Consider the following 15409-nt stretch of genomic DNA (forward strand, 5'->3'; position numbering starts at 1 on the left):
TTGAGAACCATCACTGAAATCGTGCTGAGCCAGCATCCGGGAAACAGCACGGCCTATTGGCTTGAGCCCGGGTCTAGGAGTCAGAAGGTCATGGGTTTCAATCCCGGCTCCGCCACTTTTCTGCTGTGTGACCTCGGGAGAGTCACTTCACTACTCTGGGCCTCAGCTATCTCATCTGTAAAATGGGGATTGAGACTGTCAGCCCAACGTGCGACAGGGACTGTGCTCAACTTGATTTGCCTGTATCCACTCCAGTGCTTAGTACAGTGACTGGAACAGAGTAAATGCTTAACAAATATATTATTTCTATTATTATCACCATCAGTGGTCTGTGTAGAGAGATAAATCTGGGCTTGGGGCTTAGTGAAATCAGGGATCAGGAGGGGCCTGCTTCTCCCTTCGAGCACACTGGGGAAGGGTAAAAAAAAAAAATGGAATTTGTTAAGCGCTTACAATGTGCAGGCACTGTACTAAACGCTGGGGTTGGATACAAGCAAATCGGGATGGACACAGTCCCTGTCCCATGTGGGGCTCGCAGTCTCGATCCCCATTTTACAGATGAGGTAACTGAGGCCCAGAGGAGTGAAGTGACTCGCCCAGGGTCAGACAGCAGACAAGACTGCGAGCCCACTGTTGGGAAGGGATTGTCCATCTGTTGCTGAACTGTACTTTCCAAGCGCTTAACACAGTGCTCTGCACACAGTAAGCATTCAATAAATACAATTGAGTGAATGAATGAAAGTGGCGGAACCAGGATTAGCATCCATGACCTTCCGATTCCCGGGCCCGTGTTCTATCGACTACGTCGCGCTGCTTCTCTAAGAGTATGTGCATGACTTTTCAATTCCTTTGCCCAAGTCCTCATCATTTCCGGGAGACCAACTGTACAATTCCACTGCGGGAGAAGTATGGGGACCCAAAATAGAAAATGAACCAGAAAAAACAATGGGAAGAGGAAGTCAAGCAGGCCCACGAGCCCCAGGGAGAGGGAGCAGGTAAGGGGGAGATTGTTCACTGACTGAACTGAAAATCCACTCAGAAGAGAAGTCGGTGGAGACAAGGCAGAAGGTGACCTGATGCTGAATTCGCATCCCAGGTAGGGCCAGAGACAATAGGGGGGGTTTGAGATTTTGGCCCCGGAATACAGGGAATGAAAGAAGAAATCCTCTGGTCCCCCCTTATCCACCACCAAGCCTGGATGGTTCATTTTAGACTGTAAGCTTGTTACGGGCCGCTTGTAATGCTGTACTCTACGCTCCCGAGCACTAAGCTCTGCACATAGTAAATGCGCAATAAATACCACTTGTTGGTAGGAGAGAGTTTGGGGGAACAGGGGGATGAGGCCAGGATAGATCGATTAGGGTGCCAAGAGCCCTTATCTGGACCTCTAAGACTATATGAGCTAGAGGGAGCTGCTGGTTTGTCCCCAGGGCTCCTGGGCTGGATGTGAGAGGAACACCCACCAATAATAATAATAATGGTGGTATTTGTTAAGCGCTTCCTACGTGTCAGGCACTGTACTAGATAGAAGGACATCGGGTTGGACACAGTCCCTGTCCCACAAGGGGCTCACAGTTTTAATCTCTATTTTACAGATGAGTTACCTGAGGTACAAAGAAGTGACTTGTCCAAAGTCACATGGCAGACAAGTGGGGACCCGGGATTAGGGCGCAGCCCCTTCTGACTCCCAGGCCCGGGCTCTCTCCACTAGGCCAAGCCGCCAAAAGGACCTTCTAGTCCCGTCCAGGAGCTCGAGGGGTGCAAATCAACAGAACTGGGGAGCTGCAGGCAGCCAACAGGGAGCCAGCTAAGTGCAATGGCCATTTTGGCTCTTCTTCCTGCCCCTTCTGGCTCTACAGTCACCTGACCAGCCCCCAAATCCACGGGGACCAGACGCATAGCTTTGCTTCCCAACGGCCAATTCCATGGGAGCGATGGCTCCCTTCAGCTCCGGGGAACTGGTCCTTCTACTTGAGGGAAAGTTCCAGAAACATCATGAGTAGGGCCGAAATCTGAGACATGGCTGCTCCCTCCCTTCTGGGAATGGCTCAAGCTGGATCAGGCAGACGTGGACCTCACAACCACGTGGCTCAGTGGAAAGAGCCCGGGCTTAGGAGTCAGAGGTCGTGGGTTCTCATCTGTCAGCAGTGTGACTGTGGGCAAGTCTCTTAACTTCTCTGTGCTTCAGTTACCTCATCTGTAAAATGGGGATGAAGACCGTGAGCCTCACGTGGGACAACCTGATTACCCTGTATCTACCCAGCACTTAGAACAGTGCTCGGCACATAATAAGCGCTTAACAAATACCAACATCATTATTATTATTATTAACCAGACCAATATTCGGTCTACTGACTTCCACACTGCCGTGTCCACCTCCCCAAATCCCCTCAGCAATCTGATAGGTGGGAAAGAGAGGCCCAAACTATTATCCCCCTCGTAACCAGACCCAGATCCACTTCTCCTAGGACTGCGCTCATTTTGGGCCGAGGTCTCCAGCACAGGCCCGGCCACGCAGCACTTGAAGGTCCGAGTCGGCTCCATAATCTTTAAGGCCTCACTTCCATACAACACAATAATAACGCGTTCTTTGTGCAGTTGTTCTGCAAGAAACATCCTTTAATCATTACAGCAGCAGAGAATCAAAGTAGCTGGCCCAGCTGGTGAAAAGAGGCTCAGAAATTTCCCCCATCACATCTCTCTTTTTCCGAGGTTCTCGAATGACTCTCTGACACTGCCTCGGAGCTCAATTACCAGGAGAATCGTGGCTAGAAAGGCGGGTGACCGTAGGCCTTCCTCTCTACCGGCCATAAAGAAACCCACATGTCTCCTCCCAAGGCCCCAGACCGGGCAAGAAAACACGTCCTTCAGAGAGAATTCATCAAGCCCCACATCTCTCCTCCGCTTTCCAACCCGAGTCAGGCATCGCCATCCTGGCTTCCGGACAAACGCAAAGCCGGCATCCTCCTGGGTTGCAGCGTGCTCACTGGTAGGAAGAGTTGAAAATAAACAACCCCCTATTTTTTTCACCTGGGGCCTCGGTATCACAAACCCGAACATCAAATTTGAGGCGGATAAACTATTTTCGAAGGGCCCCGAGCGAGGCCGGGTGACGAAACCACAGAAGCAATTTCAAAACGACAAGTCCGGATATTCACGACCAACTTCTGCATCAGGGCAAGATGTCCAGACCCCTTTGATAGATAAGGAAATTAAGGTGGAGAGATGAAATGATTTAGCCTAGAGCAAAGAGCAAATAAGTGTGTGGGGGGCGGGGGAAGAGCGGGATGGGAAACAGAGACAAAAGCCCAGATCCCCTAGGTCTTCTTCCAGCCTTCTATCCATCAGGCCATGGGCTCCCCATCGTTTTTGGTTTGTTTTTTTCTTTTTCCTTCAGCGGTAAACCACTTAGAATGCTCAAACGGAGTGAGCCGGCCACATCAAACTCTGTGGTGAGCCACATTGAAATAAAGCAGGAGCTGGACTTTCTAGTAGGCTCAGCATTATCGGGCGGGGAGGGGGCAAGCAGAGGGTGACGGGAGCAACTGAGGAGAGCTCTTCCCTGAGCACTGAACCACACTCAGTACAGGCCTCGGAAGCTCCAGGTGGGAAGACCGACGAGGTCCTCGCTGCCTCTGACTCTGCAGCCTCCCTTGGAAAATTTGCACAGTCCGAGCAGAAAACTCTCATGGAAAAGAGACGCCCAAGCAGATGGGCACGGACCGTTTTCCAGTTCAATTATTTCCAGTCCTTCTGAGAAGACTTTCCCTCCATCCGCGGGACACAAAACCACACAGACGCGCTGGGAAAGCAGTGGGGCGAGTGGAAAGAGCACGGACCTGGGAGTCAGAGGACCTGGGTTCTAATTCCGGCTCCGCCACTTGGGAGGTGTAGACCTTGGGCAGGTCGCTTAATTTCTCTGGGCCTCAGTTACCACATCTGTAAAATGGGGCTTAGGACTGTGAGCCCCACGTGGCACATGGATCGTGTTTAACCTGATTCCCTTGTATCTACTCCAGCGCTTAGTACAGTGCCTGGCACATAGTAAGCGCTTAACGAATATCATATTAAAAAAACAACAAAACCAGACAAGCTTTCCTTGCCTAACCAGGTCGAAAGTTCAGCGCCTACAAATTCAGACAGGAGACTGAAAGTGCTTCAGCCCACAAGTGCCAGACCTGAGAAGTGTGATTCTGCTCCAAGACCGGCCGGAGGAATTCTTCTTGGCAGGAACTGGGGCATTGTAATCGGGCCCCAGTGATTTCCTGAATGGTTGCATGAAGGGCAGGTCTAACTCAGAGTTCTGCTAGCCGCTTCTCAGCGGAGCACCGAACTTCATGAGAAGGAGCAACAGAGCAGTTACATCCTTGGCAGCGGGAGACTCTCGAGCCTCTGGCTTGGAGAAAGCAAATTTCCACAAATTTATTATATATTGTTTATTTATTTACATCAATGTCAGTCTCCCCCTCTAAGCCGTAAGCTCGTGGCGGGCAGGGAACTTGTCTGCTAACTCCGTTGCAATGAACTCTCCCAAGCGCTTAGAATAGCATTCTGTACACAGTAAGAGCTCAATAATTACCACTTGGGATGATGATTGATGATAATTTCTTCCGTGACCCCCAAGGAGGAAAGAGAGGCTTGCATAAGTGATCTCCCCTCTGGTGATTCCTCTCATCTATAACTTTTTTTTTTAACGGTATTCGTTAAGTGCTTATTATGCAATAGACACGGTACTAAGCGCTGGGGTAGATACAAGCTAATCAGGCTGGTCACAGACCATTTCCCTCATGGGGCTCGCAGTCTTAATCCCCACTTTACGCATGAAGTAACAGGCACAGGGAAGTGAAGTGACTTGCCCAAGGTCACAGAGTAGACAAGTGGCCGCTCTGGGATTAGAACCCAGGTCCTTCTGACTCCCAGGCCCGGGCTCTATCCACCAGGCCACACTGCTTCTCTAGCTCTAAGGACTGATGGGCTGAAGGCAAATATCTGGCAGAGCGGAAAAGAGAAGACAGTTCGACCACATCCTAAGGTTTCAGGGACTCTCCAAGCGAGTCGTTCTTTCAATCTTAGCGCTTACTGTGTGCACAACACTGTACTGAGCGCTTAGGTAAGTGGGCTTGAGCCTACCGGTACTGGCAGCAGAAGGCACTGCTCGGCCCATCTCGGGACCTCATCCCTCCGACCCTAATGATCGAGGGAACTTTTTGAAAGGAGGATCCCGGGCAAAACCCCTCCCCACCGACTCCGTTTAACAGGTCTGGCTGTTCTCGTCAACGTAGTGTCCTCCAGGTATAAAGTCTGACCAGATATTTTGCCACTATGGAGGGCTAAAGTGATTGGCAAGAACAAAGGAATTCTAAATGGCAGAGAGGCAACAGAGTGAGACAATAGACTGGTTCCCTAAGGTGCATGGACTCTAAAAGTATCTCCCCCAGGGCTCTCCCGTTGAGCCACCTGGGCAAAACCAGATTCCTTTCCAAGATACATCCCCTCTCCACTTATCTCTATGGAACAACCAGGTCCCACAAGCTTTTCAATCCATTCATTCGTTCGACTGTATTTATCGAGCGGTTACTGTGTGCAGAGGACTGTACTAAGCGCTTGGGAGAGTACAATATAACAATACAAACACACATTCCCTGATCACAATGAGCTACAGTCTAGAAGGAGAGACAGGCATTCATATAAATAAATAAATTATAGATATGTATATAAGTGCCGTGGGGCTGGAGGGGGGGGGGGGGATGAATAAAGGGAGCGAGTCAGGGTGACGCAGAAAGGAGTGGGAGAAGAGGAAAGGAGGGCTCAGGGAAGGCTTTTGGGAGAAGATGTGCCTTCATTCATTCATTCTTTCATTCAGTCAGTCATATTTACTGAGCGCTTACTGTGTGCAGAGCACTGTACTAAGCGCTTGGGAGAGTACAATACAACAATAAACGGACCCATTCCCTGCATGTGGACCTAAGTGCTGTCGGTCTGGGAGGGGGGAAGAGCAAAGGGAGCAAGTCAGGGCGACGCAGAAGGGAGTGGGAGTTGAGGAAAAGTGGGGTTTAGTCTGGGAAGGCCTCTTGGAGGAGATGGGCCTTCAGTAAGGCTTTGGGCTGGGGGGAGTAATTGTCTGTCAGATTTGAGGAGGGAGGGTGTTCCAGACCAGAGGCAGGATGTGGGTAAGGAGTCAGCGGGCGAGACAGATGAGATCGAGTTGGAGGGTTGGGGAAGTGGATGTGCTGGCAGAAAGTATACTGAGGCACGAGAATTTGGCATTAGTTCAAAGATGCTGGGGTCAACTCCCTGGATGTGGAGGGTTTTTTTAGCCACGTGATTGAGCTCCTTCCCGGGCACGTCTTTTGATCTATCTTGCTGTCGTGTTCTGCTCCCCTGCCCCAAGACTCTGGAGGGTTCTTGGAGGCCGGCAGAGAGCAGCTGAATGGGACGGGCAAGGGCGGGAAAGCTCAGAGGACGATTTGCAGGAATCAACATAACTCGGTGGAAAGAGCACGGGCCTGGGAGTCAGAGGCTCTACACCATGTGCCGGCTGTGTGACCTCAAAGTCACAAAGTCAGAGAAGCAGTGTGGCTCAGTGGAAAGAGCATGGGCTTTGGAGTCAGAGGTCATGAGTTTGAATCCCAGCTCTGCCACTTGTCAGCTGTGTGACTGTGGGCATGTCACTTCACTTCTCTGTGCCTCAGTTACCTCATCTGGAAAATGGGGATTAAGACTGGGCGCCCCACGTGGGACAATCTGATTCCCCTGTGTCTACCCCAGCGCTTAGAACAGTGCTCTGCACATAGTAAGCGCTTAACAAATGCCAACATTATTAACATTATTATTTCACAGGGCCTCGGCTTCCACATCTATAAAATGGGGAGGCGGTACCCGTTCTCCATCCCCCTTAGACCGTGAGCCCCAGGTGGGCCAGGGACTACGGCCGACTTGATTATATTGAATCTACTCCAGAGCTCAGTACAGTGCTCGTCACAGAGTAAGCGCTTAACATATACCAATATCACAGCTCCCAGGCTGGTTCTGGAGTGGGACTACTGTTTCCAGTTGGCCCAAAAGGGTTACTCCGTTGTACCCCGGGACTCCCCGCAGACCCGGATCTGGTGTGGAGAGCTAAGTTTCCTCATGCAGATTTGGAACTTTCCACTAGAAAAATCATATAAAAAAGTACACCCTGACCTATGCAGATCCCATCTCTGTCGGGCCGGGGTTCATTCAATCCCCCCTTCCCCCTCTCTGATGTAGGTTTTTGAACTGAAAAATACGACTAATTATCTGAACCGGTGGCTGGCTTTGGAGAATCATTAACAATAATGACTGTAAAGAGCTTTGTGAAAATCCAGCAACAGAAGGAGCAGAAAGCCTCCCAAAATGACCCCACCATCCAGCCCACAAACAAGGCTGAACCGACTCACCCCTTTAAGGAGGATTAGAGCTCTCCTCGGGAGGTGGGCTGGGGAAAGTGCGTAAAGGAAAAGGGAAGAACGCCAGGTTCGGAGGTGTGTTGGCTCTTCGGACTCTAGGGAGGGAAATTAGAGGGGAAAACTCTCGAAACAAAAAAAGAGCACTCCGATAAGGAGGCATGTCGCTTCCTTGGCTAACTAGCGGTCCCGAAGGACTCGTAGGCCGTTGGAGCCCAGTGACAGAGGGAAGTTTCCCGGGTGACTTTAGGCCCGATTTTCCCAAGAGCACGCACCCCTGGCCGCTGCCAGGAAAGGACGCCGATCCTCGGGGGTTGAGAGGGTCGGCTCCCTCCTCGAGAGGCCGGGAGCATGAGAAGCCTCGGCCCATCACTCCAGCTCGGCAGGAAAGGGACCGACCGTGAATTCGTGCCTGAAGGAGAGGTGTTTTCACCATGGCTACCGGTCCCTTTCTGGAAACAGCAAGGGCTGTGGCTCCGGCTGCTCCCATTGGAAGGCCCGACCCCGACGGGTTCCCCGCGGGGTGAGGGTTGGGAAGGATGGAGGTCCGGGAAGCAGGAGGAGCAGAGACGTCGTACCTCCGGGTAGCCCCGCTGGGCCATTCCCATTACCCAAGTAATAAGCCGGGGGCAGGGCTAGGCTATTTTTTCTCCGGCCCGCTCATCGGGTGGGTGTCCTGATGGTGTGGAGAGTGGTCACGCCACATCTGAGTCCGTGAGCCCGTCATTGGGTAGAGATTGTCTCCATCTGTTGCCGAATTGTCCTTTCCAAGCGCTTAGTACAGTGTGGTCTGTCTCCCCCGATTAGACTGTAAGCCTGTCTTTGGGCAGGGATTGTCTCTATCTGTTGCCAAACTGCCCATTCCAAGCGCTTAGTAAAGTGCTCTGCACATAGGAAGCGCTCAATAAATACTATTGAATGAATGAATGAAAAGTCAGCGCTCAATAAATAGGATGGAATGAATGAACCTCGATCGTATCAGGGAAGTGACAGACGCTTAAGTCGGCTTACCCTGAAGGGATGGGGAAGGAAGGGAGAATGGTTTGGAGAACTGGGATCTTTCGCCTCGAATTCTGGCTCTAACGAATCCAGTCAGACAGCTGAAGCATCGACCTCCCGCTGCCAGCTTCCAAGCTTAAAGGTTCACTATCTGGGGGGGGGGGGACCCACCCACCCCTCTTAAACCAGAGACAGAAGCAGACGTTAACCACAAGGGTTAAGACCGGCCTTCCCAGCCTGACCCTTGGACGCCCAAGCTCTCCGGGGCGGCGCGAGGCCGGGTGCTCATGAAAGGAGCCCGGAGAGGTTTACTGAGAAGGAAGGGGCAGACTCGGGAGAAGGCCGATGATCCAAACCGTCCGCTTATGCGAACCGGGACTAACTCCGAAATCAACCAACCAGCGGTATTTATCCATTTTTTGCGGGGGGAGAAGAGATTCGAAAAGGCCGGGGAAAGGTTTTGGTCCTAACTGGTCCTAGAAAAGTGGCGTTGCCCAGCGGTTACAGCACGGGCCTGGGCGTCAGAAGGACCTGTGTTCTAATACCGGCTCCACCACTTGTCTGCTGTGTGACCGTGGGGAAGTCATTTAACCTCTCTGGGTCTCAGTTATCTCACCTGTAAAATGGGGATTAAGACTGGGAGCCCCATGTGGGACAGGGACTGGGTTCAACCTGATTAGCCGGTGTCCACCCCAGCACTTAGAACAGGGTCTGGCACGTAGTAAGCACTTAAACAAATACCATTAAAAAAATGGATTTGATCCTCTAAACTGGCTCTCAGGCCGAATAACTTCAGACGAGGAACTTTCTATTGAGTACGTACATGTGTGTGTGAATTACATACATACAGGTACACATCACCGTATGCTCCGTAGGTTTAAATATTTCATTGTCAGGAATCAATCAATCTTGCTGTCAGTCCCAGGGAAGAAAAGAAACTCTAATTCCCTCCTCTCCCCGCCCCTCTGCTCTAAAACAATCAGTTAGGAAGAGGAAAACAACCACCACCCCCTACCTCACCAAGGCATAAAACCCACAAGTATCAGGAGTCGAGAAAGGAGCACAGGAGGAGTACACAGTATGAGCAAAGTTGCCTGCTATTTCCAGAATATGTAAGCGAGCCAGCTGGGGTTTAGGACTTTAGAGAAAATTACTTTTTAAAAAGAAAATAAAAAAGTTCCTGTCCCGTGAAAAGGACAGGGTTAAGACGGAGGGGGCCGAGATGCTTCCCTGCCATTCATGGAGCAAAGCGGGTGGGGATGTCTGGGAGGGGGGATTCATATTCATATTCACTCATATTCTCTCTTTCCTTCTATGTGTTCTTGCCTGCCTCTCCCCCGTCCGCCTCAGTTTGAAACGTGGCAGTGAGCAGGACAGCTGAAAAGGAAGGGGAAGGGGGGGGGGGGGGGAGGCTGTTTTCAAATTACACGCCCACCCCACAATCCTGACCACAGACATGTACATACAGACACACACACACAATCACACACACACAGAGGTGTTTGCAAGCCCAGACTCCGCAGAAAGGGACCCGACTACAGGGCCAAGTTGTTCAGCAGAAATCTCCTCCGCCTCCTGGGAAAGCAGAGTAAAGAAAGAGAAAGCTAGAAAGGAGGGGGGGAAAAAAAAGCTCCACATTCCTAACATTTTTTTTTTTTTTTTTAGCTAAGTGCTGTGCCGGAAAGATCCCACTCTACTCCAAGCAGTCACAGAGGAGGAAAAAAGTCCGGGTTTGGGGGGGGGAAACTCCACTCTCGCCCCTCCACCCGGCCCCCTACCTCCGTTAGCAAGGAACAACCAAAGCCCAAAGGGTCGAAAAGGATTTTCAGGGTCTCGGGGGAAACGGCCTCGCCCCTCTCTGCTCCCACCCCTCAAAAAGGGCCTTTCCCCCAGTCATCAATCCCTGCTCGTGGCTAGACTGAGCGCTGGAGACTCTGGGGCGTCGGGAAGGTCGGGGAGAGTGGGATGGAAAGGGCATTTATCTGAGAACTGGAGTGTGGCCAGCAAGGAGGAAAGCGGGGTGGGAGACAAGGCCGAGTAAGATAAAGAGGAGGGGATTACTATGCAAGACTGCACCTGCCTCCTGGAGGGGGGAGGGAGGAAAGGGGCAAAGTCCTTTGTGGGAAGAAGAATAATCGAGTTTTCACGTTCCTTTTTCTCAATGAAAGAATCTCGATCTGGCACCCAGTCAGAAATTTGAGAGTGACATCCGCTTCGCCCACCCAACTACCCTTTTCTCTCATTTCCAAGAGAAAATGAAAACGGCTGGGACTTGTCCCTCTTCCTCTCTCACCTCTGTACCCTTCCCTTCCAACCCACAACGTCTAGCCTGGGAGACGGCGGGGGGCGGGGGGCGGTGCGGGAGGAGAGAGCCCTCCCGGCTCTTCCCCGCCCCGGGCGCAGCCCCCAGCACAGCACTGTCATCCGGGGGGCCCACCCAGCTCAGACCCGTTCCCCCAAAGAGACACGTGGCGCGGTCCGTGTCTGAAGAGGATAAGAGCCAAGACACAGCTTTTCTCCCAAGTCAAAACTGCATCAAGGACCCGACGCCCGAGTCTGTCTCTGAAGGTCTGAACGCGGACAGGAAATCCAAACATCTGCGATCCCTCCCTCTAGAGAAAGGCAGAAAAGTTCCTGATGACCCTTGAGTCCTAACGTAAAAGATCGTTTCCGCGGCCGCCGCCGCCTTCCCTACACCAGGTGGACGCAGGCGAGAAAATGACGACTGAAGACTCCCTGAACGCAAGGGAACGATTTCCGTTGGGCTTCTTCTTCGGCAATGGCCTGGGAGCCGTCTACGTCGAAGGGGAGCCTCCCGGGACAACGGCCAGGGCGGTTTTTAGCCACCGGCCCAACCGAGGCCACACCTCACCCTGCCCTAGAGAAATACCCAACGGCGACGGCTTACGACCGCCCGCCGGTCGATTCGCCTCCGAGGCCCCCGCACACCACCCGAAAGCGGCATCTCCGTAGGACGGCGGTTTCCAGCTCCGGCCCCATCCCGGTCGGCCGGCCCTAACCAAAGCTGCCCCGTGTTTCACCCAGGGGTTCGGACAACCGAGGAGGTGAATGTCGGGACCGGACGCCCAGACGGGCTCTGTGCAGACAGCCACGGGGCGGGGTTCCCAGGGCTTCCCGCTGGAAGGCCTACATCCCGTTTCCTGGAAACGGTCATCGCTGCCCCAAGGATACAACAGCAGCAGCAGCAGCAGCACCTCTGAATGTGCCATCTCTACACCAAACAGGCACACACCCTCATTCGCATACGCTGTGCGCCACAGGCGGCGTGTTCCTTCATAAGCGAAGGGCCAGGTCAAGTTGTCAAGTTTTACTGAACAAATTTCGTTGACTGCTGCAGTTCAACAACCAGTTCAGGAGACAAAACCCTAAAATACGAAATCACACACACACACACACACATATAGACAAGTCACTTAACTTCTCTGTGCCTCAGTCCCCTCATCTGTAAAATGGGGATGAGAACTATGAGCCCCACGTGGGACAACCTGATTCCCTGGTATCCACCCCGGCGCTTAGCACATAGTAAGCGCTTAACAAATACCGTAATTATTACTATATAACCCAAACACCACCATGGAGACAAAACCTATTGATGCTCTTCTGATGGGTGGGATTATTCTAATGACGGAATCTAGGAGGGCAAAAGGGAAACCAAAGTAAAAAGGAATCAATTACCCTCAACTGGAATCGAAACCTTTTCTCACGAAAGGTTCTGCTCGATTTCCAACCCTATTTCCCCATCTAGTTTGGAAGATGGCACCCCCAAGAGCATAGGGCTCTAATGTACCATCGGGCCCGGGTTCATTCATTCAACCGCATTTCTTGAGCGCTCACTGGGTGCAGAGCACTGCACTAAGCGCCGGGAAAGTACAATTCAGCAACAAATAGAGCCCATCCCTGCCCACGACGGGCTCGCGCTGACTCGGAGAAGTGAGAACGCCGCTCCGCCAACACCCCCTCACGCCAGTCAGCCCCGTCACCTGACGGGACCAAGCGGCGGCCCGCAGGCGGAGGAAGTAAAAGGACGGGGAAGAGTTGGTGGCTTGGAAAACTCTCCACCTCTCCGGGGAGGAAACCCCGATCCTCGGCGGCTCCGGCCAGTGATCACACCTCATCTGTAAAGCCGGGGGTGAAGCCTGGGAGCCCCACGTGGGGCAACCTGATTACCTCGTATCTCGTATCTACCCCCAGCGCTTAGAAAAGCGCTTGGCACGCGGTAAGCGCTTAACAAATACCCTCATTATTCATTATTATCCTTATTATCAGGTGGGACGGGAGAAGGGGGACAAGGCCGCACGCAATTCGGGAGAAAGGGATGGTGGAAGGGCAAGTGGGAAAGAAGGAAGCAGGGTGGAGATGGAGGAGGATGGAACCGGGAGTCAGGGGGTGGGGAGAGGATGAGATAATAATTGCGGCATTTGTTAAACGCTTTCTAGGCGACAGGCGCCGTACTAAGCGCTGGGGTGGCCACATTGCAATGGGGGGAGAGAGGATAGGACTGTTGAGGGTGGGGAGAGGATGGGATAATAACTGCGGTATTTGTTAAGCGCCTGCGATGTATCAGGCACCGTACTGAGTGCTGGCGTGGCTACACTGGTTGGGGAAGGGGATGGGATCACGGAGGGGCAGGAGGCATTGAGATTATTGGAGGGGATGGATTACCGGGCAAAGGGATGAGATTATGGGGGGAGAAGATGGATCATTGGGAGAGAGGGGAGAGACTACTGGGGGGGGAAGGGGACGAGACTATTGGGGGGAAGGGGACGAGACTACTGGGGGGGAAGGGGACGAGACTACTGGGGGGGAAGGGGACGAGACTACTGGGGGGGGGAAGGGGACGAGACTACTGGGGGGGAAGGGGACGAGACTACTGGGGGGGAGGGGACGAGACTACTGGGGGGGGGAAGGGGACGAGACTACTGGGGGGGAAGGGGACGAGACTACGGGGGGGGAAGGGGACGAGACTACTGGGGGGGGGAAGGGGACGAGACTACTGGGGGGGGAAGGGGATGAGACTACTAGGGGGGAAGGGGATGAGACTACTAGGGGGGAAGGGGACGAGACTACTGGGGGGGAAGGGGACGAGACTACTGGGGGGAAGGGGATGAGACTACTGGGGGGAAGGGGATGAGACTACTGGGGGGGAAGGGGATAAGACTACTAGGGGGGAAGGGGATAAGACTACTAGGGGGGAAGGGGATGAGACTATTGGGGGGAAGGGGATGAGACTATTGGGGGGAAGGGGATGAGACTATTGGGGGGAAGGGGATGAGACTACTGGGGGGAAGGGGATGAGACTACTGGGGGGGAAGGGGACGAGACTACTGGGGGGGGAAGGGGATGAGACTACTGGGGGGGAGGGGATGAGACTACTGGGGGGGAAGGGGACGAGACTACTGGGGGGGGAAGGGGATGAGTACTGGGGGAAAGGGGATGAGACTACTAGGGGGAAGGGGATGGACTATTGAGGATGGAGAGAGGAGGGGATTATTAGAGGGGTGAGGAAGGGATGATTGAGGGGGAGAGGATGGGTTATTGGGGATGCGGAAAGAAGGGAATTATTGGCGGGGGGGAGAGGAGGCAATGAGATTACTGGGGGGAAAGGGATGGGATTACTGGGGGGATGAGGGTGAGATTACTGGGGGTGATGGAGGTGAGATTACTGGGGGGGGGAGGGGATAGAGGTGAGATTACTGGGGGGGATGGGGGTGAGATTACTGGGGGGGGATGGGGGTGAGATTACTGGGGAGGGGATGGGGGTGAGATTACTGGGAGGGTGGAGGGAGAGAAAGGATTATTGGGGTTGATGGGAGGGGAGGGGGAGGGATGAGCGAGGATGAGTGGGGGGAGAGGGGGAGAAGGGGAGCAGCGCAGGGGAAGGCGGACCCCCGGACCCCCCGGACCCCCCGGACCCCCCGGACCCCCCCTCCCCGGGCCGGCTCCCCGCGGGGTCGGGGTGGGTCTGACCTCGAACATGAGCGCGATGAGGACGCAGAGCACCAGGCAGAAGCCGATGTCGGCGTGGTTGTGGATGACGAACTCCTGGCTGAACAGCGGGTAACTTTTGGTCCTCCGCCGGAACGCCATGGCCGCCCGCCCCCGCGGCGGCAGGGACCGGCTGGACGGGAGGGAGGAAGGACCGACGGAAAGAAAAAAAGAAGGAAGGAAGCAAGGAAGCAAGGAAGCAAGGACGGACGCCGCCGCCGCCGCCGCCGCCCCGCTTCCCAGACCCGAAAACTTGGGGTCGGGCGCCGGACCTTCCCCGCCCAGCGCGGCCCGCAGCCGCCGCCGCCGCCGCCGCCGCCGCGCGACAACTTGCCCCGCCCCGCACACGGCGCCCGCGGGCCCGGCCCCGCCCCCGGGCCCCGCCCACCGCACGCAGGGCCACGCCCCCCGCCCGGGATAGGCCCGCCGCACCCCCGGGCCCCGCCCGCCGGCCAATCCCCGCCCACAAACCGGGCCCCGCCCACCGCACGCGCTGGCCCCGCCCACCCACCCGGGATAGGCCCGCCGCCACCCCGGGCCCCGCCCACCGAACCGGGCCCCGCCCCCCCGGCCGGCCAATCCCCGCCCAGCGCTCCGACGAGCCCCGCCCCCAACCCGGGCCCCGCCCACCCCCCAGCCGGGCCCCGCCCCACCGATCCGGGATAGGCCCGTCGCAGCCACAGGCTCCGCCCACCAAATCGGGACACGCCCACTAGCCGGCCAATCCCCGCCCGCTGAACCATGGCACGCCCATCATCCAACCAGGCCCCGCCCACCGACCCGGGATAGGCCCGTCGCTCTCCCAGGCCCCGCCCACAAACCTTGGCCCCGCCCCGCCGATCCGGGATAGGCCCCGCCCACCGGCCCAGGACGGGCTCGTCGCTCACAGGCCCCGCCCGCCGCACCTACAGGCCCCGCCCACTAAACCGAGACCCGCCCACAATTCGGCCAAGCCCCGCCCACCGACCCAGGACTGG

General features: G+C 54.8%; 1 protein-coding gene across 1 annotated transcript in view; it reads right to left on the minus strand.

The window, feature by feature from the left end:
- Positions 1-14596, minus strand: part of TRAM2 (translocation associated membrane protein 2) — a 73361-nt gene extending 58765 nt beyond the window's left edge. Inside the window, exon 1 of the mRNA XM_029050808.2 lies at positions 14415-14596. Within this exon, the coding sequence (XP_028906641.1) occupies positions 14415-14534 (120 nt within the window). The 5' untranslated portion in view covers positions 14535-14596. The remainder of the gene's footprint in view (positions 1-14414) is intronic.
- Positions 14597-15409: the final 813 nt, after the last annotated feature.

This window comes from Ornithorhynchus anatinus, chromosome X1 (genome assembly GCF_004115215.2).
Source record: "Ornithorhynchus anatinus isolate Pmale09 chromosome X1, mOrnAna1.pri.v4, whole genome shotgun sequence".
Lineage (NCBI taxonomy): Eukaryota > Metazoa > Chordata > Mammalia > Monotremata > Ornithorhynchidae > Ornithorhynchus > Ornithorhynchus anatinus.